The following is a 27,250-nucleotide window of genomic DNA, read 5'->3' as shown; positions in this document are numbered from 1 at the left end:
CAAGACAGAAATATTTGTATGGCCAACAGATGTACGATTAGTCACCCACGAGCAGGCAGTTTAATCAGATTAAATTGCTCTTAATCTCATGTTTACCTGTGTCTGTTGGGAACGGATAATCTTATAGCAACTGTGCGTGCTCTCTGAAAGGTTGGGCAGAACTTCACTATATGTAAACTTATGAAATATATTATTAATCAGGCCGATTTCAACCACAACTATCTAAGCATTGTACACCGAACTTGAAAAAACGTTAAGAATGTTTCAGTACACAAATCCTGGTTAACCAATGGAGCGTGACACATTCAAATTAAAACCAGGTGAAGAACGCGTCAACAGACCGCATAGCTCGTTTTTCACCGTGTGCATTATTTTCTATATATCGTTCCTATGTTGCATACGAACGTGAAATGCGTCCTTGTAAACCCCGGAAAGTTCTAACTGGCTGACACGCACAGGGAGAAGAGAATGCATCGAACAAGGGAGCCTGCAGGCGCGAGAGGGGCGCGGACAATGAAAGGGAAACGCGGAGGGAACGTGCGACGGAATAACGGTGACCGCTTGTCCCTCCAGCCAAACTGAAGTGCCCGAACAGCACGTCTCCAGTTTGAGAGGCGTTATGCGCACTCAAAGATTTACAGCAGCCAAAAACGGAGGAGAACCCATGCCGACCGACAACTATCAATCCGCCTGCGCTAAGACACACCTCCACGGCCAGCCGACCTGTCATTACCAGGGGAAAAAAAAGTTTTGACCATTTCTGAGATCTGCAATAACCCGCGCTGTCTGCGAATGTGGATAATACGAAGCGTATACAAAATTAAAACCAGAATAAGACCAGAAATCTTCACAAGGAAGAAAAGTTCATTGAGAAACTCGGAAAAAGGCTGAAGAAAGTACTAGGAAGATAACGGTATGTAACTGCAGTGCATATGGCAGCGTTAACACTGGGGGTGGGGAGAGGTGGGGGGTTACGGGGGAATCAACAGCATTTTTGTCATAGGCAAATTTGCACTTTTCTCGCTTGTGTATTCATTTTTACATGTTGCGTATTTTTTCTCTGTACAGTCAAACAGGTTACATCATTTACCATTTTTAACTAGTGAGGGACACAGGCGCACTGCCAGTAGGCTAATGCAGTTTAAAAAAAAATATTAAACAGCCTTTACCGGAAAGGTTAGAACAAGACGCTAAGACCTGAGATTTATATAACAAAATGTTCTGCTGTAGAATCTGTATACAGCTTCAGCGACACAGCCTCAAAACGTAGACCAGTTGCAAATTTAAACCCGTTTTCATTTGAAACCTAGGTTTGCGCAGTGCACACTTCGCCATGGAGTTCCCAGAAGAACCGGCTGCTTTAAGGGACCCAAGGACGATTCGGTTTTACAACGAGTCACTCTTTCAAACGAACTACAGCATCTTTAACGAGACAGATGGATTCCTGCCTACCAGCGTTAAGATCACCATCGTCGTTGTGTACATGGTTGTCTGCGTGGTGGGGCTCGTGGGGAATTGTCTGGTAATGTACGTCATCATCAGGTAAGGCTCGCTTTTAAACAATTTGGCGGTTCTGGGTTGCAACGCTGCTCGTACTTAATAATATCCTGACACATGCAACGCAGTGTGTCATTGTATGTGATCCCTGCAGAAAGGTCTGTGCGCACGGGAAATGAATTGTGACATGACACACCTACCGTGGTCATATTTTTGAAACTCAGGGTCTACTGCACCTTTTTAGCCTAAATCTCAGTCTACATTAATCTCTTGCATCTGTCATGGCTGACATCTCATACAGGCATTCTTTTCAATAACCAAGGTGATTTATATACTTAACAATTTGCCATACAGTCTGACATAACACTGCCATAAGCATGATGTTAGAGCTGTCATAACCAGCCATGACAGCTCATTACAGTTCATGTGAGAGGGATGACCAGCGGTGTGACCACCAGCCCGTGTGGAATGAGTCAAACATGGCACATCAACCCAAATAGAATAGAGCAGCCGGGTTTGCGGGAGTCCTCAAGCCTGCTCCTGGAGAACCACTGGGTCTTTTTGCGTTAGTTTTGACCTCAAAATCAGCAACCAATTCAGACCAAAGAAACAATTTGAGATGAGGTAACAGTGTTGTAAGTGAATTAGGTAAGGTTAGTAAACCACTGGACAGTGTGGCTCTCCAGGACCAGGGTCAGGGCCTTCAGTAGTCCCAGCTGCTCTCCAGGACCAGGACTGAGGACCCCTAAACCATTAGGGGTAGATGACTGGGTGGCTACACACAGCAGGGCAACGGTTGAGCCAAAATGGGATTCCAGGACAGAGCTATATTGGAGAAATCACCCCCTGTGGATGGAGGGAGAGATTGTGGTCTCTGTCTTTTCAGTCCCTTCAGCAGGCAAGCTATAATATGGTATTCTGGATATTGAACTTGAACAAAGCAAAGGGGTTCCAGATTCAAAACCCAGGACAGGCAGCTGTGCTGTTGAGTCAGGAATTGAATTATGAAAATTTTAAACATGTAAGCTAAATCTTCCTGGTTAGGACACAAGTGAGTTTTGTTTTCTATGTTTAATATGAAAATATACAAGCAAATGAAGAAAGTTTATATTTTCCATGAAGGGTTAGACTCACATTAGTGTTTTATAACACATAGACATTCATAAAACAGCGTCATAGGGCGCACTATATCTCCTGTTGTGCTTGTAAAGATAAAGTACTTATGAAATTGAAATGCACTTCTTATATCAGATCTGTCACAAAATGTCAAAAGAAAACACTGAACAAAATAGGCAAGGAAAAAATGAAAGATGACAACCATTTGAAAAGAGACAACCTTTTTTCCCCCAAAACCAGTACCAAAGTTAAAAACCACAAAAAACCTGATTTCACTAAGTCAAAATCAAAATCATGAAAAGATGAAAATGAGGTTGCACAGACAGCTGTCAGGAAGGTAGTGAAAGCCTGGCTTAGAATAATTACATTACAGGGTTAAAGAGAATCAAAAGAGGGTTAATCCTTTTAATCATTTAAACTCTGTCTGAATTATTAAATGAACACTGAGCATTTCACAGTGTAGAAAAGACAAGAAAGATACTGCAGATGGCAATCGACACCCCCCTCCCCCCACAAAAACACACACACACACACGCACACAGATAAATTAGCAGATCTGTGATCTACATGATCCAGGCTGCTGCCACCACATGGAAAAACAAAAACAGCTAACAGAATGCTCAATTCTGATACCATCTCAGCTGGCCCTTAGTTCACCATTTTGTTCTGGCACCAAAGAGAACCCACAGTTTAAAAACCAACCAATTAACAATCACAGCAGCTGCTGTGGATATTTGTACTGGGCACAGGGAGAATGAGGAAGAAGCCAGCCAGGTAGGGCTGTATATTATACCTGACATGACTTGACTTTGATACATACAATGCCTGTGGTCTGCACTGTGTGTTTGGGTATGGAACGATGAGTGGTTAGGAGGCAAACCTAAATTTTGAACCTTCCAAGGACCACTGTTGAGTCCATTGTAATGAAATGAAGAATATGGAGAATATAGCACAATGCAGACACTGCCAAGATCAGGCCATCCTGCCAAACTGAGCAGGGAAATTGTCAGAGAGGAGACCAAAAGGACAGCTACAACACAGAGAGGTGCAGACCTGAAATGTGAACACCTGGAATGTGAGCTAGCCAAGCAGTTCGTTGACTTCAAAACCAGAGATGTTGGGGTTTGACCCAAGCCCCACGTGCTGTGCGGTTCTGGACCCCATGCATGGACAGCCCTCTTTGTGGGAGTGCCTAACTAGCTACACCCCCTTGCAGGCTCAGCGGCTTCTCTGCAGGCCCCTGGTCCTCTGACCCTGGAGAGCCTCTGGACTCTGCTAGTTTTTCAGGTTGCAGTGTATGGGTGGTCTGCAGCGTGAAACTGCACGTGATGCAGCCGTGCCACAGTGTAAGACACTCACCAGGAGAGAAGCAAGTCGGCGCAAGCAAGTTCTGTTTCCAGAGATAGTGGGTGGACTTTGTACTCTTGTCAATGCTGTGTGGCGCAGTAGTGCTTATTTTTGCTGTGTGGGTTGGTCTGTATTCACAGAAGTTATAATAATTTAAGGAATAAAAAGGGTATTATATTCAGATATCACTGAAAAAATTCAGTTCAGTACACTTTGGGTAGTAGTGAGGTTACCTTATCTTATACCTCTAGCTAAAGTATGCCTGGATTTGGATTCTTGTAGAAAACATTCTGGAAAATAATTTTAAAAATTTTAAGCAGTCAACAAGACAAATATCAGCTAATGTGCCATTTATTAACATATTCCAATTTTCTCTGTCCCTCAAGAATGTTGCATAATTAGCTAACTGTCTGAGGAGTTAAGGCACTGTGAACAAAAATGGCTGCTGTAGCAGAGAATAGCATAACAGTTATTTGGCTGTTATAAATGCAATAACTTTGCAGGTAATCCACAGTGAAAATGACTCTCCTGATTGTTGTTTCATCCATCTTATTCTTAATTAATCCACAGTGAAAACTGCTCTCCTCATTTATGTTGCATCCATCTCAATTAAATCAATATCACTGGTGAACAAAGCATAACCTTCCATTTGAAATTGGTCCGGAGTAATGGTTGCATGGCTGGCACCGCATGTTTCAGAGGAGAACCGCAAATTGTCTTCACTCCCCCAAGCTGGCAGCTGGGGGCATAAGGTGTATGAGCACACTTGTACATAGTTCAATTTGGACGTTCCAAATTTAGACATTCAAAATTGAAATATTGGAAAAGCCTCTAGGTTGTCAGTGGTGTGCCCCAAGGCAGGGCTTGTTTCTTCACTTCTACAGCAACATTGTGCCCAGGGTTTACCTTCAAACACACGCAGAAACCTTTTAGCTGGGAATTCTCAGAAACACATTCTCCTGAGAGATGGGGAGGACAGAGAGAGGAGTGGTCAGAAAGAAGGAGGGAGAAAGAGAAAATGAGAAAGGAGGACAGGAAAAGAGATACAGATGACGGGAGGAGGAGGAAAAAGAGAAGCAGAAAAGGAAAGATATGGTAGGAGAGGAAAGGGGTGTAAAAAAGAAATGAGAGCCAATGAGAAGAAAGGAGTGAGTAAAACTTGTTCACTCTTCTGTGAAGGACCCGGAAGTGAAAGCCGATTCCTCCTCACAGATATGATAGATTGTGCAATGCAGAGGCTCATATGGAGGGAGAATCTGCTGACTGGATTCATTACACCAGCCACAGCTATCCTGGCTCTTCACTGCAGTTTCTACCTGCGAAATCAGCCATAGTGGCTATTCATTGATGACTGCACCTAATCACAGTCAGCTGTGCTGGCTTCTCTATGCAGTCTGTACCTGGCCCTTCACATCCATGAGTTACGACAGCACGGTGCAGTCAGGATTAATAAGCATTAAGCATCAATTGCAAGGGCAGTAAGGGGCTGGTCTTCAAACCCACATAAAAGTCTCTCTTAGCTGTAAGACCCCACAGAGTGCTTGGGAATGAATGTTCCTCAGGGGTGTGTAGCGTGAGTTCTATCTGATCTGAGGGAATGGGAGTGGGGGAGGGGTACGATAGAGAGAAGGAAGAAAAGTGGAAATGTAGGGATGAGGGACTGGAGGAGGAGAGGAAATGAGGAGAGACCTTTTCAGTACAAGAACGGTGCTGACAGCTATGTGTTTTGGTCCTGTGAATGCACAAATACATAGTTAAAAAATAATGCATTTATACGTGTGGTTCTAGCCTACAGATTTGTAAGGTACACATTGGATGCATATGGATTCTTAGGCACACAGTCTGCAGCGGATTGCGTCAGTGTTTATTTTAATGGCATTCTCTGGCCCCTGGGCGCATGCGGGGCTGCGCTGCTGCAGCAGGGGCTAATATGTCAGGGTTCAGTTCTCAGTGGTTAGGGTGGAGTGCTGAATCATCTCGCTTCAGCCAAGAACACGAGGAAGCAGCCGCACCAGGCAAACTGCTCAGCATTAAGTCAATTCCAACAAAGTTTATATCAGTTCATTATGAAGGAAATAATATACTCACAAATTTCAATATTACTGTATTTCATTGATCATACTGTTGGAATGTTTTTGAAGTGTTTCTATGCCTAGGGCTTAGTCAATAGGTAAGATGTTCTGTTACATGTCTAACATTTTGCCTACTGAACAGGAAATTCACTCTGAATGGCTTGATACATTTTGAAACACTCCTGAAGTTGTTATTAACGTAGCAGCTGTAAGTGAAATTCTTATTAGTGTAGCAGCTGTAAGTGAAGTTGTTATTAGTGTAGCAGTTGTAAGTGAAGTTGTTATTTGTGTAATAGCTGTAAGTGAAGTTGTTATTAGTGAAGCAGCTGTAAATGAAGTTGTTATTAGTGTAGCAGCTGTAAGTGAAGTTGTTATTAGTGAAGCAGCTGTAAATGAAGTTGTTATTAGTGTAGCAGTTGTAAGTGAAATTCTTATTAGTGTAGCAGCTGTAAGTGAAGTTGTTATTTGTATAATAGCTGTATGTGAAGTTGTTATTAGTGTAGCAGCTGTAAGTGAAGTTGTTATTAGTGTAGCAGTTGTAAGTGAAATTCTTATTAGTGTAGCAGCTGTAAGTGAAGTTGTTATTAGTGTAGCAGCTGTAAGTGAAGTTGTTATTAGTGTAGCAGTTGTAAGTGAAATTCTTATTAGTGTAGCAGCTGTAAGTGAAGTTGTTATTAGTGTAGCAGCTGTAAGTGAAGTTGTTATTAGTGTAGCAGCTGTAAGTAAAGTTGTTATTAGTGAAGCAGCTGTAAATGAAGTTGTTATTAGTGTAGCAGTTGTAAGTGAAATTCTTATTAGTGTAGCAGCTGTAAGTGAAGTTGTTATTTGTATAATAGCTGTATGTGAAGTTGTTATTAGTGTAGCAGCTGTAAGTGAAGTTGTTATTAGTGTAGCAGTTGTAAGTGAAATTCTTATTAGTGTAGCAGCTGTAAGTGAAGTTGTTATTAGTATAGCAGCTGTAAGTGAAGTTGTTATTAGTGTAGCAGCTGTAAGTGAAGTTGTTATTTGTGTAGCAGTTGTAAGTGAAATTCTTATTAGTGTAGCAGCTGTAAGTGAAGTTGTTATTAGTGTAGCAGCTGTAAGTGAAGTTGTTAGTAGTGTAGCAGTTGTAAGTGAAGTTGTTATTTGTGTAATAGCTGTATGTGAAGTTGTTATTCTTGTAGCAGCTGTACAGTATGTGAAGTTGTTATAAGTGTAGCAGCTGTAAGTGAAGTTGTTATTTGTGTAATAGCTGTATGTGAAGTAGTTATTCTTGTAGCAGCTGTACAGTATGTGAAGTTGTTATAAGTGTAGCAACTGTAAGTGAAGTCGTTATTTGTGTAATAGCTGTATGTGAAGTTGTTATTTTTGTAGCAGCTGTACAGTATGTGAAGTTGTTATAAGTGTAGCAGCTGTAAGTGAAGTTGTTATTAGTGTAAAAGCTGTAAGTGAAGTTCTAGTTAATGTTATTCGAGTAACTGTTGTAAGTGAAGTTGTTATTAGTGTAGCAGCTGTATGTAATGTTGTTTTAAATGTACCTTTAAAGTGCAGTACAGTAAGCAAGACAGCTCTGCTCTGTTAAGGGCTGTCTGTAAATGAGAGGACAACAGAAGGTGAAATGGGAAGGCAAATTATGGTTAAATTGCTTAAAATACAAAATTATTTGAAGCACCTGACTCAAAACTGTGTGTGTGGGTTTATTTTAAAGGAGCTTGCAGCTCATTTGGGGTATTGCAATGAAATTAGCACCACCACAGTATCTGCAGTAATACAGTCTCCCAATAATGTGATGGCATAGCTCTGAGCATCTAAATCCTCAGTTTATTTCATTTGAGGTGGAGTAATTAGTTGGCACAGATGTCTGTCACTGGGGCCAGCGTGTGTTGAACTGACTGTGAACACCATGTTCTTAATAGAATGTCTGCAGTCAGCTAATGAGACTGGAGCTTCAGCTCTCTGCTCAAATCTGCACACAAGTGTCATTACCAAAACCCATTCACTGTAATTATCTAATAAGAGATTCATAATATTGTTTTTTCATTACATCAGGACAAATGTAATAATGGGTTATATGCAGTGAGTGAATACATTGCTCACCTTGAATTACATTGGTAGATGTGTGGTTTGATTTATTGAAACAACAACAATGATGTGTTGGGAGTCGGTCTGCAGTCAATAAATGGTCTGCCTGTATAATATAACTCTGAAACATCTTTGTCAAGACATTGTTCATTTTTTAGGCTAATTCTAATTCTGTTTTTTTTTTTGTATTATTTAATTCCTCTAGTTAAAAATTATGCAATCACAATTTCCTGATTATATTCATAGTGTTGACTGGATAAAGAGAAGTGTTTCACACAGTTGCGACTAGCAAACAACAATGTAATTTTTCACTGGAAAGAGATACTGGAAAGATTAACCGTGCTCATCTATGCATTTGATTGGCTCTAGTATGTTCATCATCATCAGTAATTAATTATTTTTATCAATGAAGAATCTAACAGTATTGTACTCAGTTTGGTCCAACATCTGCCTCATATGCAAATCAGTATGCACTTTAAAATGATTAAATAAAAGCAGATTTTTGTTAAGACACCATGTAAAGGAATTTCAAGTCTGCTGGGAGGCCAGGTGACATCATTGAGCCTCACATAGTCATGGAGGGCCTGTATTGCCTGGGTCTTTATACTAGCATAAGATGGGCTGCACTAAGCCACCAGCTTCTGTTGCCCTGCAATCATGGTTGACCGTCACCCATTGGAGACTGCTGTGGATTGGATGGAAAACTAGCGGCAGCTGTGAGATGCATGTCTGCTGCTCATGTTCTTGTCAGTATGAGCTACGCTCTAAAAAAAAAATACTCTATAAATACCATTTTTCTCAATTATATCAACAAGAGGCATTTGTGGGGGTTTATCCTGTAGGGGTCCCTCTCTGGGCTACGAGCTTGGTTCAGCCATATGAACCTATGCCCTGCAATGGAGGCAGTCGTGGCAGGACCCCTGGTCTGGGCCTTGCAGCGAGTCAGTCAGAGGGCCATCTCACCCTATGACTTTGCGCTGCAGTCACTGCCCACTGATGTCTTATGAAGGTCCATGGTGCATATGACCAGCTGGCCCATTAACCGTGTAGCCCGAGCACACTGGCCTCCCAGGGAGAAATGCTTTCTTGAAATTTCAGCAGTGTGTCACCCATATGAGAGTGAGGCCTTGCCAGAGAGGCCAGGGAAGGAAGGTGGCGCACAGTGGTTGCTATTTCTGGGCCAATAGGTAGAGCATTGTGTAGCCATTCTCCACTGCACAAGCCATAGCCATAAACCCACACATGTGCCTGCACTTCCAGGTCATGTGTCCTGCCTGTTGTGGACCCCCAGTGGTGGAATGAACTTCCCACTGTGGTCAGGGCAGCAGAAATCCTAAGAAAACTGACACAGTCTGAAAATCCCTCTCTTCAGACTGAGCAATGGCTCTCCTGACCATCTTTATCCACACTCTTTGGATTTCCTTGTGGGACAATTGCATGTATTGCAAGGTTATCTGTATAGTGGTATTTACTTATCTTTGCAATACTAATTGTTGGGTTAGTTTACTCTACACTTACTGATTATGATTGGGCCTTTTGTGTCATCTTGGTAAATTGCAGCCTTTCCCTATTCCTCAGATTAACACTGGTATGCTCTGCTTCTATACGTTGCTCTGGATAATCATGGACTGCATTTATATAGATAAGAGTGTTAAGTAATGTAATGTAATGCAATGTAATGATGCAAATGCAAAACCACAGTGCTTTGTAGTAATATTTCATAAATGTTAGTAATCAAATATTCATTTTTCCATTCTCACTTAAATGAGAGAATATGTTACCAATGCACAGCCAGACACCTGGTGCATGGTGTCTCTTACTTTTATTTTTGTTTTCTCATAAACAAGGAGATGTGGAGGGAACAGCTCGTATTGCTTTTCTAACAACATGAAGCTTATTTATGTATTCCCCCTTATGTGCACGACCAGACCTGCGATACACTGTTGCAAGTTCACTCAGATGAAGGGAGCTGTTGCCAGTGTACAGCCAGATGATCTATGCGTGTGTTACCTCCTTGTTTTTATTTCTGCATTCTCGAGGCACTGATGCGCAGTGTGTGGTATTAAGCTCAGTGTGAAGAGCCGAGAGGATTCTGTAGCATGAGCAGAAGTGCGGTACACTGGGAATTCCATGATGGAGAGGTGCATGGAGCTCAGGCTCTGTGCAGCGAGCAAGGTCAGCACAACACTGGCTAAATCCTCCTCCCAGAGCAGCTAACACACCAACCAAAAGAGGTCAGTGGGGGAGACTTATAGCTCAACACCAAATGCAGCTCTTGTTCACTTAGCACTTACCGTAGGTAATGAATGAAGCGACTGAGACCATTTGTTCAGCTAATGAAGCCTATCCACTCATTGATTCCCTGTTCTCGGTGAATGCAGTGGTGTAAGCCGCATTCTAGTGAAGCTAATAACAGAGCACGGCATACAGCCGTACCAGTCACACTGATATAGAAAATTGGCTAAATTAGTGGACTGCCCCCTGAATAAAGCTTACACAAGTGTCATGGCCTGGCCCAGGCGTTTCATAGAATTGAGTTTATAAAATCCAGTCTTTCAACATGGGATATCCCAATCCCTTATAAAATTAAAGAACACACACATCTCTTAAATGTCATTTCTCAAATTGGGTTTTTTGGTTCCTTATATTTTAAATAACACATTTTTTAAAAATGACTTGTGTAGGCTATCCTGCTCCACTAGTGTTAAGACTGAGGTAAATCTAGCTAAAATTAGCAGGGTTTTTCCTGTGCTGAAATGTCTTAGGCGGGCCTCCTAAGTGTTTTTTCGAGCCACCTATTGAAGAAGTCACGCAAACCTATAAAATGATTATGATTGTGCATGATGCTGCATTTCAAGTTTTTAACATTTTGATTGATTTCACGTTTATGCGCAACCGTAGACACTTTTGTGTCTATAGTAGCTAGAATCTGCTTAATTGCACAAAAGAATGGAACAGAGTGCAGACAATCACGTGTCTCTGAGGTGTCTGCTATAAACGTGATTTTCAACAGAAACCGCCTACCTTCATAAATTTTGGCATTTTATGTCTAAATAGGGGAGTGGTCGGTTTATAGTAGTGTAGCATCTAATGACTTTTGATGTCTATTTGTAGATCATTATATGTACAATGTAATTGCACATAATTCTGTGACACTATCCGAAATATCCCCTAATGGTTTATGAAAATATGTAATCTTTTTACAACGGAATAAGTGGGAAATGGTTCAGGATTTGGCAATTCTATGCAAATACGCAAATTATGTGATAATCAATTAAATACAGTAATTTAATACAGTAACCTGGCATTTGTGTGGATTAATTAAGTTATAAGGTTAATTAATATTGTATCCTAAGTTCCAATTTTTACATTTTTGCACGTGTTTCATTTTTTATAGCCTCTCACTGCATTGTGGTTTTCTCTTGAAGACCGGAATGTTACATTCTAAATGTAGGTAAATATAGGGAGACAATGCATCGAGTTTATGGTTGCAGTAAAGCTAGACCGACCGCAGTCGTCCATCACGCAAAGTCACCACAGAAACCCTATTTTGAGCCGGGAAAAACACTGATGAGCTACAGCTAGCTATCTGATTGGCTGCATTCAATTTCATAAATGTCACGCACATATAAGAACCAGGGTGCGTGTTGTGAATATTCTAAACCAATTTGTTTTTCTGAGTTGTAGTGCAGTGTCAAGATCTCCTTTGTATTCATATGCTAAATAGTCTTTGAAGGCAGAAGGCGTGTTCCTTTCATGCTTCATAAAAGAATGACGGAAAACAGTCAATATTTTACATGAAGGAGGTTAAACAATGACTGACCAATCATGGTGCAAGTGGACCTCTTAAGCCAATTGTAAGAGATATCACCCTTCTGAACTGAACAACACACAAGCATGTGGGCTTGAGAAGTAATGGATGAGTACATATCCAAAATGGCTGCCAATTCAAGATGGTGATGACTCATAATGCACATGGGTATGTTCCTAATGAGGGTTTAGTCACTGCAGCCAGTTTCAAAATTTTTGAATATTATCCGGCGAGCACTATCGTGCCACAGATTCGATCATTTAAACTGGGTCATTTCTTTATGGCTGGACTCGATTTAGTTCCCAATGTACATACCAAGTTTCATGACTATCAAATTGAAATTTTAGGAATTCACATATTTATTAAAAGCTACAGCAACTGAAAGTTAATTGGCTCGTCAACGAAAAAATGAAAAATGAAGGAAAACCTACCTAGAAGCGCTTTTGGGTTCTCGAGGCAAATTTGTTCAGCATGAGGACAGGGACCTGTGTACCAAATTTTGTGACTCTATGGCAAAGCAGGTGCAGGGGCTGGCCTCATAGAATGTCAGTCTGCGCTATGTTTTACAGGATAATTATATATGTAAAACTATAAAAAATATATGTGCTGAGAACTGCAACTGTGATTGGCGCAACTAAGCAACGATTTGTGATTGGTCTGTCTGGAGATATTAGTACAGCATTGATCACCAAAGACTCATTAGCCCTGTATAAGGCTCCAGAGAGGAGGCCCCCTACCTCATACCTTTGACTTACTCACCTCCAGTCTATTCCTCTCACAAGAGAAGAATAAAACTGCAAATGAGACTCTATGTTTTGCACCTGAGCCTTCTTATTGTTTTACAATGTGAAATGCGGGTTGGTATTGAAAACAAAAAGAGGATGTGTAATTGACCATATGCACTCCACTTACACCGCCCTCCCCAGACCCACGCACCCTTACATCTTTCCTTGTCCCAGTATTGCCCATCTTTTCCCTCCCTCCTCATGAATAAAAGCAGCACACTGCCGTCAGTCTAAAGACTGGGGCTCATTTAATGAAAGTGCATATGCAATCTCAGGTAGCAAATCATGGTCAAAACACATTTCACAAAATTTCATCCAGAAATTCCCTAATAAATCTGCCAGTACTTCAGGATAATCCCAAAACCACCTTCCCCTCCCAAGTGTGGCATTTGTTTTGCTAGCAGGGAGAAGAAAAGCAATTCTTATCACATTGTACACTTACACTGTGAGGGAATATTATTATTCTTTCTTTGTCTATTTGGGTGTCATTTTGAGGAACTGCTCAGCTCAGTGTATCATAGCCCTATAATAAAAATCAGAAGTTTGTTCTTAATAAGGACTCCGGCCCTTTAATGTACAATATGTAGGCTGCTAGGATTCAGCATGCACATCTAATACAAGTTTTAATTGAGCACATTAATATTGGTCCCCTTATTTGACATATACCCTATCTTCAGTGAACATCTAATATAATTTTCTAATTGTAATAATTAGAATCCCCAACTTTGTCATATAATGAATGAATATGATGGTAGGCAGTTGTATTTTGTATGGATTTTTAATATTGACAATATCGTTGTGTTGTTTGGGGTGTAAAATTCTCAGTCGGCCTACTTGGTTCTTACAACCATCAGTTTTTTTATATTGTTTGTCAATAAATGAGCCCACTCATTGCCCTTTTGAAAAAAAGTGAGATAGTGGAAAAGATAATGACAGCTGAGTGACTGTTTTTTTCCCGCAGGCTTCCCACGTTTTACCAGATGTCTAATGAAACTGTCATTTCTTTGTGAAATCCCTTAAAAAGAGGAGCAAGGTGATCACATCTCATTTTTCATGAAAGGAGCCCCAGAATGATTTGATTTGGCCACAGTACTGTGGTGGCAGTCCTGAAAATATGCCAGCAATATTTGCAGACAGACAGCTGTCAGGTGTCACAGACAGGGAAACATTCCTCTCCTTCCAGAGCACACCTGTTATTCATCAGCTGTACGAATTACAGTCACAATATTATTAATAAATATAAAACATGATTTATTATACACAATAAGATGATAATAAAATATAATATCAAATACTGAAAAGTCTGTATCTATTTTAAACTCGACAAGCCACACAATACAAGAAAGGGCTAGTGTTGATTGGAGGAAATTAATTTCTTTTTACCTGCAACAGTGACCTGAGAAATCCCAGCTGAAGTAAACTCATACTACCCATCATGGGCAAAACATACTGTGTCCCTTTGCTGCAGACTCAAACTAATAATTACCAAATAACACAGCCAAGGCTCAAACTCATGCCAACAGGGTTGAGCCTGTACTTTTAGCAACCAAGCTACTCCAGAACTGCATTTGTGTGAGCTGTGTGTACCATGAGAGAGATTCAATCTTGTACATACTTTATGACACCACATTATATGTGCCTATATAGAAATTTTTTTTTGGAGGTGAACAGTGGAAAATGCAGTAAGCATCACACAAACGAGACACAGCTTTCTGACATGCAGAATGCAAAACAGCCTCTTATTAAAATTCTCAGTCATTGTTGAACATATCTATATTTTTATATGCGTGTGCATGCAAAAAAGGAGGAATATTTCCCCATAAAGCATCAAAGATTAGACACACAAACAGGCCGAAGGGGTGATCTATTTTAAACTCAATTTTGCTAGGTTGGTAACTAAGCAATTCCTGTGCAAACCTAGCGAGTGGAAGGCATTTGGTTGATGGGAGAAATGTATCCGGATCCCCAGTGTCCAAGGGGAAAGCTGACTGGGTTAACTGCAGTGTTCTAAAGATGTCCAACCTAGCTCTGAAATCAGATACACTGCATGGGGGAACCATCTCACATTTGGCCACTTTTAAGTTTAGCGCCAGTGATTTGCACACAACAGGGGAGCAGAGATATTTTTGTGGATGGTGGTTACTGAAAAAGCATGTCTCAGTCAAAGCACATCAGTGAGTTATGCCCTCATTAAGAAACAAACAAACAAACAACCGTCTTTTTTCAGAAAGCATTTCTGGGTCCAGAGCTGATCAGAGTGGTTCTCCTTGCTATTCCAATTACAAGATTAGGCTGTTCCCCATGCTGTTCCGATTAGAAGATTAGGCTGTTCCCCATGCTGTTCCAATTACAAAATTAGGGTGTTCCCCATGCTGTTCCGATTACAAGATTAGGCTGTTCCCCATTCTGTACTGATTACAAGATGAGGCTGTTTCCCATGCTGTTCCAATTATAAGATGAGGCTGTTTCCCATGCTGTTCCGATTATAAGATTAGGGTGTTTCCCATGCTGTTCCGATTACAAGATTAGGCTGTTCCCCATGCTGTACTGATTACAAGATGAGGCTGTTTCCCATGCTGTTCCGATTATAAGATGAGGCTGTTTCCCATGCTGTTCCGATTATAAGATTAGGGTGTTCCCCATGCTGTTCCGATTACAAGATGAGGCTGCTTCCCATGCTGTTCCGATTATAAGATGAGGCTGTTTCCCATGCTGTACTGATTACAAGATGAGGCTGTTTCCCATGCTGTTCCAATTATAAGATTAGGGTTTTCCTCATGCTGTTCCGATTGGAGCGCTCCATGTAAAGCCATGAAAGAATTATTAATCTTGACAGTTCACTTGGCAGTGAATCATATTTTATTCCCTCTTATTTTCTACTGTGTCTGATAAAATCATTTTTTAATGTTTGAAATATTTACTAGATACGTTCAAGCATAAACTGGAGGTTGCTTGCATAGTTACTGTTGCAATAGGCCATGTTAGCTTGCTTATACATCGAGTTTTACGAATTACAGGAAACTGGATTTGTCTTTTTTATCTGGAGTTATCCACTTATCTCTTTATTTAGAAAGTTGGATGCAGTGTCTCAGTCTCAAGCACGTGCACTTTCACATGCACCTTCACGTGCACACACGCACATACAGAGCAAGCACCCTGTGTGTTCAAAGAGCAGAGCTCTGCGGTGGGTTGGGCAAGTGTGGCATCATTCTATTGACGTGTTGCCCAAATTTGGGGCTCATAATAAATAGTATGGAGAATGTGGGTGCCATGTTGTTGTAGGCTGGCACATTCATCTGTCTTTGTTTCTATTTTGAAATATTTTGCTGTTATGTGACATCATGCCATCTGTGTGGCTCAGTTATAATGTTAAATCTGCTCTTATGGATGAACTGCTGACCGGTCCGCTTTTAGTTTTGCTCAGTCTTTCTTTACAGTACAGATTTTGAATGTTGATAGTTGGTCTGTGGTAGGCTGATGGTTGATGGTCTGCAGTAGGTAAACTGGTGCTCTCCCTTCAGCTGTAATCATTTTTGCAAGCTCTCTGTTTGCATTCCTGAGCAATTACTGTGCATTGCCATCAATAGCGCTTTGTAAACAAATATGTTAATGCATTATTTGTTCACATTAATTAAAGCAACCATTCAAAAATGTTCCATTCATTAAGTTATCGTGTTGCTTCCAGGTTTTCCCACTCTTGCTTATTATGCTGCTCTTACATAAACTACCATGATGTTGGAGATAGCAGAAATGTTACCAATTCAAAAGTGCTCCCTTTGTTTTTTTTGCATTTATTGCACTGTGACTGGTTGTGACTGGTGTGATGTTTGGCGTGTCTCACTTTTGTAGGTAACAGAGTTTAAGATGACCACCAATCATGTAGAAGTGCCATCTTTGTACATCTCATTGTTCTTAAGCTCAAAATAACCGTTTTAAACCAGCTGCTCCACTGTCACTCAAAGATTCTGGGCTATTTTCTCCAATATCCTCATACATATTGAGCAGTTATTTTCTGCATGTCACCATTTTCAATTCTACTGGATTGCTTTTTTAAGGGATAATCAAGTGGATTATCATTATTTTCATTTATTTATTTATTTATTTTCAAAATTAGGGTTTTTTTGTTTGTACTTTTGTATCATTTTGTTTTACTTATTCTGTTTGGGCAATTGTGAAGCCCTGTGTGACAGCTTGTTTATACCTGGTGTTAAACGAATATAAAGACTGATTGATGTATTGTTTATTTGTTTGATTAATTGGTTGATGTGTTTTTTTAACGTGTTGGTATATCGCAGATACACAAAGATGAAGACAGCCACCAACATCTACATCTTCAACCTGGCGCTGGCGGACTCGCTGGTGCTGGCCACCCTGCCCTTCCAGGGGGCCGATGTGTTCCTGGGGTTCTGGCCCTTTGGAAACCTGCTGTGCAAGGTGGTGATCTCCATCGACTACTACAACATGTTCACCAGCACCTTCACGCTCACCATGATGAGCGTTGACCGCTACATCGCTGTCTGCCACCCCGTCAAAGCGCTGGACATGCGCACCCCCGCCAAGGCCAAGGTGGTGAACGTCTGCGTCTGGGCACTGGCCTCCGCCATCGGGGCCCCCGCCATGATGATGGGGGACGTGGAGGTGGAGCCTAATGGTATGTACTCAGAGCAAAGGTTGACCATCCCTGGTCCTGCAGAGCTGCAGAGGCAGGCTGCTTTGTATTGCAAATCAGTTTAGATTCCAAGAAATCAGGTGAGGGGAGTTAGCTGTGTAATTAGCTGTTTCAATTGATTGCGTGCAAAACAAAAATCAGCAGACCCTCCAGCTCTCCAGGACCACCATTTATTGTTCTTGAGGGGGCAGTTTTGACTAATATGAGAGAAGAAAAAATGACTCACAGCACAATTTAATATGCCAACGTATTCCTTTCTGTTTCTAATGTAGGAATATGCACTAATCCAGGATAAATAAACAGCATGAACAGTCACTATAGGATTAAAGTACAGTCACACAGAAGTCCCAGTACAACACATATCAGCAAAAGTTGGCGTTAATTATTGTAGTATAACATCTCTGCAGAAGATATATAAGGCGTCTCTGCTCTTATGCAAATTGCAGTCTTGTATTTGATTATACACTAGCTGTAAGGAGGAGAGAGTTGAGGGCAGCGATGAAATCAATCTGCTCCAAGTGATGAGCTCATGGCCAGAAACAGCTCCTGCATCCTGCATTGCAGTTTACCAATGCAACACGTCTCCATGGAGACTTACAGTACATCACGTACGTGTACACATTCTCATTCAGATGGCTGGATAGAACCAAATGTTACTGTAAATTTTAACAACATCGCAGAAAGGTTGTGTTGGGTTGCAGTGAATGCAATTCATTTGTTACTGTTATTTGTTACAATTATTTGTTACATTTTGCAGGAACATTTAATCATGAGAACGCAATGTATTCACAACTTTTGACCACTTTAAAAAGGAATGTTTATAAAATCATTTCACTAGCTGGTGAACATTTCTCACAGCAACTTAGGCTACGAGTACATCATCCAATCACTGTTCAAGTCACAGGAAGGTGTTCCAGGCATGTAGCATGCAGCATCCTATGATGGTTACTATCTAGTCTTAGTACAGACTTAGTACAGTGCATTCAGCATGGGAAAATGTTTCACAAATAAAAAGTATTATTATTATTATTATTACACTGTTGCCTCACAGCAAGAAGGTCCTTGGTTCAAATCCTGCATGTTCTCCCCATGTCTGTGTGGGTTTCCCCCAGGTACTCTGGTTACCTCCCACTGTCCAAAGACATGCAGGTTTGGTTAACTGGATAAACTGCCGCTATGTATGAGTGTGTAAGTGAATGGTGTGTGTGCCCTGCGATGGGCCGGCAACCTGTTCAGGGTGTATTCCTGCCTCTCACCCAATGCATGCTGGGATAGGCACCAGCACCCCCGTGACCCTTTTATACAGTGGATGGATGGATTTGTATTATTACATCATGGAGGGATATTTGTTAAATACACAGCACAGTAATTAAGTACATAAGAAAGAACTGAAATGCCAGTGTTGCACATAACTGACATTCCTGATGAAATGAAAATAGCTTAATAATTCATTTATGACTCGAAAAATAAAACTGAATTCTAATTCTCCATCCTCAATCAACAGCACCTTTAAGCTTTAGAAAGTAAGTCAATTTTAACCATTTTTGGCTACTTTTCCCTTTTTCAACTAACGAGAAGAACACCTTGCTGTCCACATATGGAGATATGTATTATAACATATGAATGTACAGTGAGCTCTATAATGTTTTGGACAAAGAGGTATATTTTTCTTGATTTGGCTTTGCACTCCACAAGTTTAGATTTGTATTCAAACAGTTTTCATGTGGTTAAAGTGCATTTTTATTGCTTTTAGTGGTTTTAGGGTTTTAATTGCCTTTTGAGGCTGAGGACCAGAGTTGTGCCAGTGAAATTCAAGAAAACTGTTATAAGGCTGAGAAATAAGAAAAAACATTGGCCGTCCTTTAGGCTTACCAAAATCAACTGTTTGGATTATCATTAAGAAGAAAGAGACCACTGGTGAGCTCAATCATCACAAAGGGTAACCAAGGAAGACCTCTACAGTTGATGACCGAAGCATTGTTACCAGAATGAAGAAATACCCCCAAACACCTGACAAGACAGATCAGAAACACTTTCCAGGAGGCAGGTGTGGATCTGTCAGTGACACCTGCCGCTGATGACTAGGACTACAGAAGCTACACTGCAAGATGCAAACCACTAGTCGCAAAACAGGATGGCCAGGTTACAGTTTGCTAATACATACCTAAAAGACCCTGCAGAGTTCTGTTAAAAGGTCTTGTGGACAGCTGAGACCAAGATACACTTGTATCAGAGTGATGGCAAGAGCAAAGTGTGGAGGGCGAAAGGAACTGTCCAAGATCCAAAGCACCCCCACCCCTCATCTGTGAAACATGGTGGTGGATGTGTTACGGTTTGGGCATGTATGGCTTCCACAGATACTGGCTCACTTGTCTTTATTGATGATGTAACTGCTGGTAACAGTAGCAGGATAAATTCTGAAGTGTACAGAAGCATCTTAGTTGCTCAAGTTCAACGAAATTCCTCCAAACTCATTGGAAGGTGCTTCAACCCATAGCAAGACAGTGATCCCAAAAATACTTCCAAAGCAACAAAGGAGTTTTTCAAAGCCAAAAATTGGATAATGCTTGACAGGCCAAGTCACTCATCTGATCTGAATAGAACTGAACGTGTGATGAATAGAAAGCTTAAGGCCACTAGTGCAACTAATGACTTCAAGCAGTCATTACATGCAAAGGATATGCAACAAATTACTAAACATGACTACTATCATTTAAATAACATTAATATGTCCCAAACATTATGGTCCCTGGAAATGGAGGGGCTGTGTATAAAAACTGCTGTAATTTCTACATGGTGAAACCAACATGTATAAAAATACCCTTAAATAAAAGATGAAAATGTGCATTTTAACCACGTGTGAATTGTTTGATTACAAATCTAAAATTGCATATCAAAAATTGAGTACCGAGTCAAATCAAGATAATCAAAGAAAATATCTCTTTGTCTCAAGCATTATGGGGCTCACAGTATATTTATGTATTACATCATTACATTTTTGTTTGCTTGATGTCTGGTTAAACTGGACGAATGTAGTGTTTGCACAGTTAATTAAGTTAGTAACATGTCTCATTGAAATTTTTTATTTATAATTTTACATTCAATGTAGGTCTGGCTGTATTCTGACTGCATGAAGCTGGAGTGCTGCATAAGGTCTTATAGAGGTGGAGATGAATGCAGGGGTGTTTGAGAACGGGGGGTGGGGGGGAGTGAGGTTGGTGAAGTCATGGCCTTGTCTCCATGGTTACTGTCAATTGTATGAAGAGTGTTTTTCAGGGTTTGCTGTGGCTCCCGGCCCTCCTTCCCTGAGCAGCCTCTGCCCATCAGGGCCACATTTGCAATGCTTTCCTCACAAAAGAGGACGCATTTTATAGTATAAACACTTCATGTGAGGAGCGTGATCCATAGCACTCTCAGGGCTCAACTTAAGCACCTGTGACTCACACTAGTCAGCACAGATCTCATTCACCTCCTATAGCCAGCACCTCCTTATCTGAGAGGAATGTTTTAATGACAGTAAAGAATCTACCACCTCATTCTTTTCCTCATCTCCATCTTGAGATTTTTCTCTTCCATCTGGTTTTTTTTTCATTTCTGGTTTCTGTGAAGGCCTTATCCACACTCAAGAAAATAAACACTTTGTTGTGCTAAAAAGGTGCTAGGCTTCAGCCAAGGTCTTATTTTTAGCATAAAAAAGCAATTGTATTTTCCAAGGATCGTCACACCTTTGTGTACCTCATCAGGGTAGCATCTGCTTTTTGTTGTTGCAGTGCTGGGTCATTGGCGTTGTGTGGTTTGCGTTCTGTGGCTCGGCTCCTGCTCGAAACGCCTCTTTGATGCCGTCCTGCAGGATGCGTCAAATGCATGTGATTCATCGCTCAAATGCCAAAAATGAGACAGTGAGAGTTTCTCTCTTTCGCTGTCTTTCTTTCTCTTCTGCTGTGATTTTGGAAGAGTTACTTAGTGTTGAAATTTCTGGGCACTTTCACTTGGAAGCTGTGATGGAGGCTTTTGAAGCGGCGGTCTTTGAGCAACCTTTGAGGGTGTGTGGGAGGGGGGAACGGTGGGTGGATGATGGCTGTAATTCTCACACACGTGGCCCTGCTGAAGTTCATCCGCAGTCCATTCTCCTTCACTGGGAAGCATGAAAGGTGAACTCACTGGGAGAATTCCCATCATGCCCATCGGCAAGTGCTCCGTCTCACCAAATACTTGTTCTAAGTCACCAAGTTGGCTTCACAGAATGGGTGGAGCTTCTGTATCATATGCTCACTGATATGAACAATTTCAAATGAGAGTATTCTTTTTTTTATTAGAGATATAGGTAGTGCTGCTTGGTCATGGTTTGCAAAGTTTACTCCAAACTTCACTGAACATCCTCAATGGATGATAAATTAACAAGCACGAAACCGTCCAGACCTACGGCACAACTGTACTAACTATATAGCTAGCTAGTCATCGCATGTCCTCACCTCTGTAACGTTATTTGTTGTCCTCCGTGTGTCCAAACATCTGTATCGGTGGTTGTAGCTGTGTGTCCTTAGCTCCTACGACAGTCCTGCCTGCGCGCCATGGGAAAAAGGTCATTTTCCAATTCTGTTCTATTGATTGTACTGTTGCATTGCACACATGGACTGTCATTACAACTGCAGTCTTACTGCATGTGCTGTGGCATAACCTTCATGTGACGGTTTACGTGCAGTCCATTTATACACGTGCAAAAAGTAATTCAGCCTGAGTATTTTGGAAAAGGAGAAACAGCAGCAAACTGAGTTATATACTGAGTATTATGCAGCACTGCTGCTCAGTAATTCCTGGCGAAGGCAAGGACACTTCAGGAGGAAGTGTGACGTTATTTATCAAGCTGATTTCAGGCTGTAATAAGACTTGATTGCATTTGGCAGGTTTGACCGTGCCTGCTGCCAGACTTCATCCACCACCACATATTCTGTAGACTAATCAGATGCCCAGATGCTGCATTTCTTCCATTACTTTGGCTTCTGAAAGGAGGTTCTGGTTGGTAAGAGGAGCATCCGGTGCTATGTGGTTCCAGTGCTCTGTGACCCTCTGACACGCAATAGTGCTTGGCCATATGAATCAGAGAAGGCACCAAACTGTAATATTTTAGCTTCAGTGATTGGAAGAAACAACTTGCAATCTTAGGAACACAGAGTTCAGAATTAGGTTTGTCTCATGAATCCATGGTTTCACCTCTGGGGGCAAACTCCATACCATGCCAGTATCAGACTGGTCACTCTATAAATTTTTACTACAGTCAGTGAACAGCTATTACCCAGAAAGGTTTGGATGCTCTTGAGCAGTCTCTCCAAATGTGCTAATGTAATATTCCCTCAAGCAATCCTTCTACAGCTGAAGTTCATTACAGTTTTTAGTGCTTATTTGGGAAAGGGTGAATTCGCCTTGGATGAAATGCCATTATGGCAGGCAATTTACACAGGCTCAATAGCTTCCAGATTAGAGCAAAGTACACAATAGAAAAGATAAAGTGCGCGTGCATTGAACAGAATCACGATGTGTGGTTTCGGAAAGCAGACAGATTCACTGTGACACGTTATAGCCTCTGATGCAAATCAAAGCTGACGTCACTCAGGTCAGACAGTGGGCTGGCTCACAGACCTGGTGTGTTGCACAGGGGTACTTGCCGTACAACTGGCCCTCTAGAACGATTATCGTCCAGCTCACTTGTGTTCACTTATGGCGTTTCCTATTGGAGAGGTAATAATGTATGCTGGCATTCCTGTTCATGTTTGAGGTTTAAATTCGTACAGGCTTAAATTGGATCTGAATCTGAGTGTGTCCGATTAATCTCACTCACTGTACAGATATATAATGGTGTGCTTCACAAGGAATATTTAATTTTCATATTTTATTATTTGACAATAAAAGCCATGGAATTGGCTGACTATATTCATAAGCAGGCAGGATGGAACGTAAGGGAGATGGTTTCTAAGATGAAATGTCCTTACTTGACACAATGGTGTGGAAAACTGCCACCAGCTGTATCATTGACGACGGAAGTGGACAGCACAGATTCTGTTGATAAAGTAAAGGGTCATCTCCTGCTCCCATCCACTCTGCTTAACTAATTCCAGTTGGTAACAGGATTTCTGGTGCTAAATCACTGTACGAAATGCACATTCCCTAGGCACTGTGCTTGGTCGCACCCCTTCGTGAATATTCATGATGCTCTGTAATGGGAAACTTTCAGCTTCAACAGAAGGGAAGCACAACTTTCAATATGAAGAGTACAGAACCGATTACCTGATGGGTCTAAAGAATGGGTGCCAGCCAGACTTGTGTCAACTAAGTATTTGAAATACTTTAAAACCGTTTAGACCTCAATACATTTTCTTAAGAACATTCAGCTGAAAATGATTTCATAAGACTGTACGCCTCAGGTACTCAGGTATATTTCTGAGGTATCTGCTGGAACGTTTTCAAGATGTACCATTAAAAGAATCATTTTCAGAAATGTATTTGATCCAAGCTTGGGGCTAATGATAACTCATCCTAACAGTCTCAGTTTTTTTCCCTCATTGACCCTTGACCCCTTGATCCCTTATTTTGTCCACCTGCAGGGATCGAGTGCATCGTGGTGCTGCCGGACCCGCGCAGTTACTGGGACCCGGTGTTCGGCGCCTGTGTGTTCGTCTTCTCCTTCGTGGTGCCGGTGGCCATCATCAGCGTGTGCTACAGCCTGATGGTGCGGCGGCTGCGCAGCGTGCGCATGCTGTCCGGCTCGCGCGAGAAGGACCGCAACCTGCGCCGCATCACGCGCATGGTGCTGGTGGTGGTGGCCGCCTTCGTGGTGTGCTGGACGCCCGTGCAGATCATGGCGCTGGCGCAGTCGCTGGGCGTCAACCTGGGCAGCCTGCTGACGGTGGCGCTCATGCACTTCTGCATCGCGCTGGGCTACGCCAACAGCAGCCTCAACCCCGTCCTCTACGCCTTCCTGGACGAGAACTTCAAGCGCTGCTTCCGCGGGTTCTGCCAGCCCGTGGGCTTCCCGCTGGAGATGCAGCAGTCCAGCCGCCTCCGCAGCATCGCCCGGGAGATGCCCTGCGACGGCGTGCCGCCCCCCGACAGCGTGGTGCCCCCGGATCGCGGCAAACACACCTGACTAGGCTTGGAGCCGGACAGGGTAACCAAGGAGATACCTGGACCGAGCGTCGGGGGTGAACTGACCCAGATTACCACCCTCTAACTCTGCAGGGACGCACATATACGCAACACACACGCGTTATGCACATACTTGCTGTACACATGAACACACTAGAAGCGCACAACATTATTTGCAAACACACACATGCTATACATGCACAACCATGAAAAACATACGTTATTATAAGCAAACACACACGCTAAAGAACGTACAAAACACACACATGCACATACAATACACAGACACGCTATTACACACTGACCTGGATTGCAACCCTCCAACTCTACAGGGACACTCAAGCACACTGTACAGCAAACGCCCTTAAAACACATGCATACTTTTCATACGCAGGATGAAGGGGCTTTTTTTTTACTTGAACAGTTGTTGTCTTAATGTAAGTGACGGTGTGGATTTTGAGTGCAGTGGCTCCTTGCCTTCTGATGATAGCTGTGAAGTCAGCATCAGTGTGGAGGGCAGTGTTAGGAGAGGAAGGGGGTGAAAGAGCAGGGTGACGCTCTCGCAGTAATGGTTGTTCAGTTATTTATTTGTGTTTATTTATTTCCGGTGCTCTGTGGGTGTTCAGAGCCTGGAATACAGACCAATCCATGGCCTTAAATACTCCTCTGCCTGAGCGATTCAGACCCTATCTGTGCGTCATTGCCACTCTTCCGCTCTCGCCAAGACGCGGAATGTTCTAGCCTCTCTCTCTCTCTCTCTCTCTGTGGCTCTGCAGATCTCTCATGGTGCAAAAACACCAGATGCTTAATTTCCTTTGGGCTGTTTTTAAAATGTCTTTTAAAGAGAAAACAAAACAAAAAAAATTTTCTATGATATTGTGTTTTGTAACTTAAAAGATTAAAAAAGGCTTTTGCAACTGAAAAGTTTTGCTGAAGAAATGCAAGTGGTGTTTGTCATATCAATATTCATGTAAATATGAATGTACAGCATAATAGTCCATCAATACCTTTCATCCAATAGCTATTCAGCTGTTCTGTGGTTGTTCTTTGTATATTACTGTTTGCTTTCTGCATAGTATGTAACATGAAGACAGACCTGCATAGGAGCTGCGTAAAATTGAATGTCAGTTGACTGAGTAAAACCAAGCAAAGAATAAAATCATTTTTTAAAATGTTATGGAAGGTATAGTGGTAATGCCTCTCATTACTGATGAGATTTCCATGCTTTGTTTACTTGGCATTTTGTGTTTATTTCCTTCCTGACTGAAGGAGCAAGATAGCAGTCTATTCATTGCATGAGACGCTCTGCTGAAGCTTGAATTGCAAATTCTTTAATTATTTTTTTCTGAACATTAATTAAACGGCAATGAAAAAAAAAGCCGTGACTTTGCCATTTCATTCTGTCTGTGTCTTCAAGATGTGGAGCCTTTAATTAGCCACACTTCCTTTGAGGTATCCAGGTTTGGAGGATGTCCAAATTCCTTTGCTGCTCACAGTTTGTTCCTCTCTTCCCTTCCTTGTGACGTGTTCAGATTAGAGGAAAGGGGGCATGGAAAGGAAGCAAATGTATAAATGAGGCAGGCCAGGCCTTGTTCTGTTTTGTCAGCCTTTAAAATGGTTGGCCTCAGACATAATATCCCTCACTCTCAATGAAAGAAATGCTTCCAGCCTTTCATCAAGTGCAGTCTCTTCCCTCAGTGAATGGTGTGCAGGTCTTGGCTTTATGCCTGTATTCTGTAGTGCTCATAATTATATTTTTTCATAGAATTATTGAAGATAATGGCCAGGATCATGGGTAATTCACTGTCATGAAAGGAACTCTCACTTCAGTGTTTTGTGTGTGTGTGTGTGTGTGTGTGTGTGTGTGTGTGTGTGTGCAGTGCAACTCAGCAGGTTGGCTAAATGATAATACCAAAGTGTTTTTGACCTGTGTTCAACCAAAATTTGTCCTTAACTTTGATTTAACTGTAAATGAAAGAATTACACTTCACGAAGAACAGAAACATTCCTGCATTTAATTTGTAGACAGTGTTAAGAACAACTTTTGACTTGTGTTATGCTGTAGGGCCACTGTTAGTTCTGTCCCTCAGGGCCACAATTAGGACTATGCCTCTGGGCTATAGTGAGCACTGCCACTTCACAGCCTGTTTTGATGGTCTTTCTATAGTTATTTAATTCTGCATTCAGTCTTTACCTTGGAGGATTGCAGAATCTGCTGCCTCTCACTGTTGCTTAGCCTATACTGGATAAATTAATGCAGCTGACTACACCAATACCTCACTCAAGTACTTCGGTTTACCAGGTTATAAAAAGCGCAGGGAAAAAAACAGAAACCAACCTATTCTTGACTTTTTATGTAGCATGTAGCCAATTCTTTTGACAAATATAATGAATGTTGCAATCAATAATTCAGCTGTGGGTGCAGAAATAAGATATGGATTGTATCTGTCTGAATCCAATCTGAACCATTTCCGGAGGTAGGCCTATGTAAAATTTCCCCAGTATCAGATCTGAATGCAAGTGCTGGAGCATACATCTTCTCCCATCACTGTCATTCTATTGACAAATAACATCCCATAATAAACACATAGGAGCATACACCCATTTGCAGAGCTTGTCTGGTCGGATGGAAAACAGAAACAACTAGGAGAAATGCAATCTCAGTTTAAATCGTAGAGCATCAGATACACAACACATTTATAAACCATGTCCCAGAAAGGCAGTCTAGATGGCTGGAAGTGGATTTGCAGCT

General features: G+C 41.6%; 1 protein-coding gene across 2 annotated transcripts; it reads left to right on the top strand.

Moving 5' to 3' along the window:
• Positions 1 to 223: 223 nt before the first annotated feature.
• On the top strand, positions 224 to 26,286 carry LOC118210624 (nociceptin receptor-like). Of its 2 annotated transcripts, XM_035386947.1 has the most exons (4): positions 224 to 913; positions 1,311 to 1,542; positions 16,985 to 17,340; positions 23,958 to 25,953. In XM_035386947.1, the coding sequence occupies exons 2-4, from the start codon at positions 1,334 to 1,336 to the stop codon at positions 24,497 to 24,499; spliced, it is 1,107 nt and encodes a 368-aa protein (XP_035242838.1). In that variant the 5' UTR covers positions 224 to 913; positions 1,311 to 1,333; the 3' UTR covers positions 24,500 to 25,953. The 2 variants fall into 2 exon arrangements, with proteins under 2 accessions (XP_035242838.1, XP_035242839.1); XM_035386948.1 differs by lacking the exons at positions 224 to 913; positions 1,311 to 1,542 and adding an exon at positions 1,564 to 4,018 and having other exon boundaries at positions 23,958 to 26,286.
• The last annotated feature ends 964 nt before the right edge of the window (positions 26,287 to 27,250 follow it).

Source organism: Anguilla anguilla, chromosome 13 (assembly GCF_013347855.1).
Source record: "Anguilla anguilla isolate fAngAng1 chromosome 13, fAngAng1.pri, whole genome shotgun sequence".
In the NCBI taxonomy this organism is placed as follows: domain Eukaryota; kingdom Metazoa; phylum Chordata; class Actinopteri; order Anguilliformes; family Anguillidae; genus Anguilla; species Anguilla anguilla.
The sequence above is the reverse complement of the archived record's forward strand: the minus strand, read 5'-3'. Positions and strand labels throughout refer to the sequence as shown.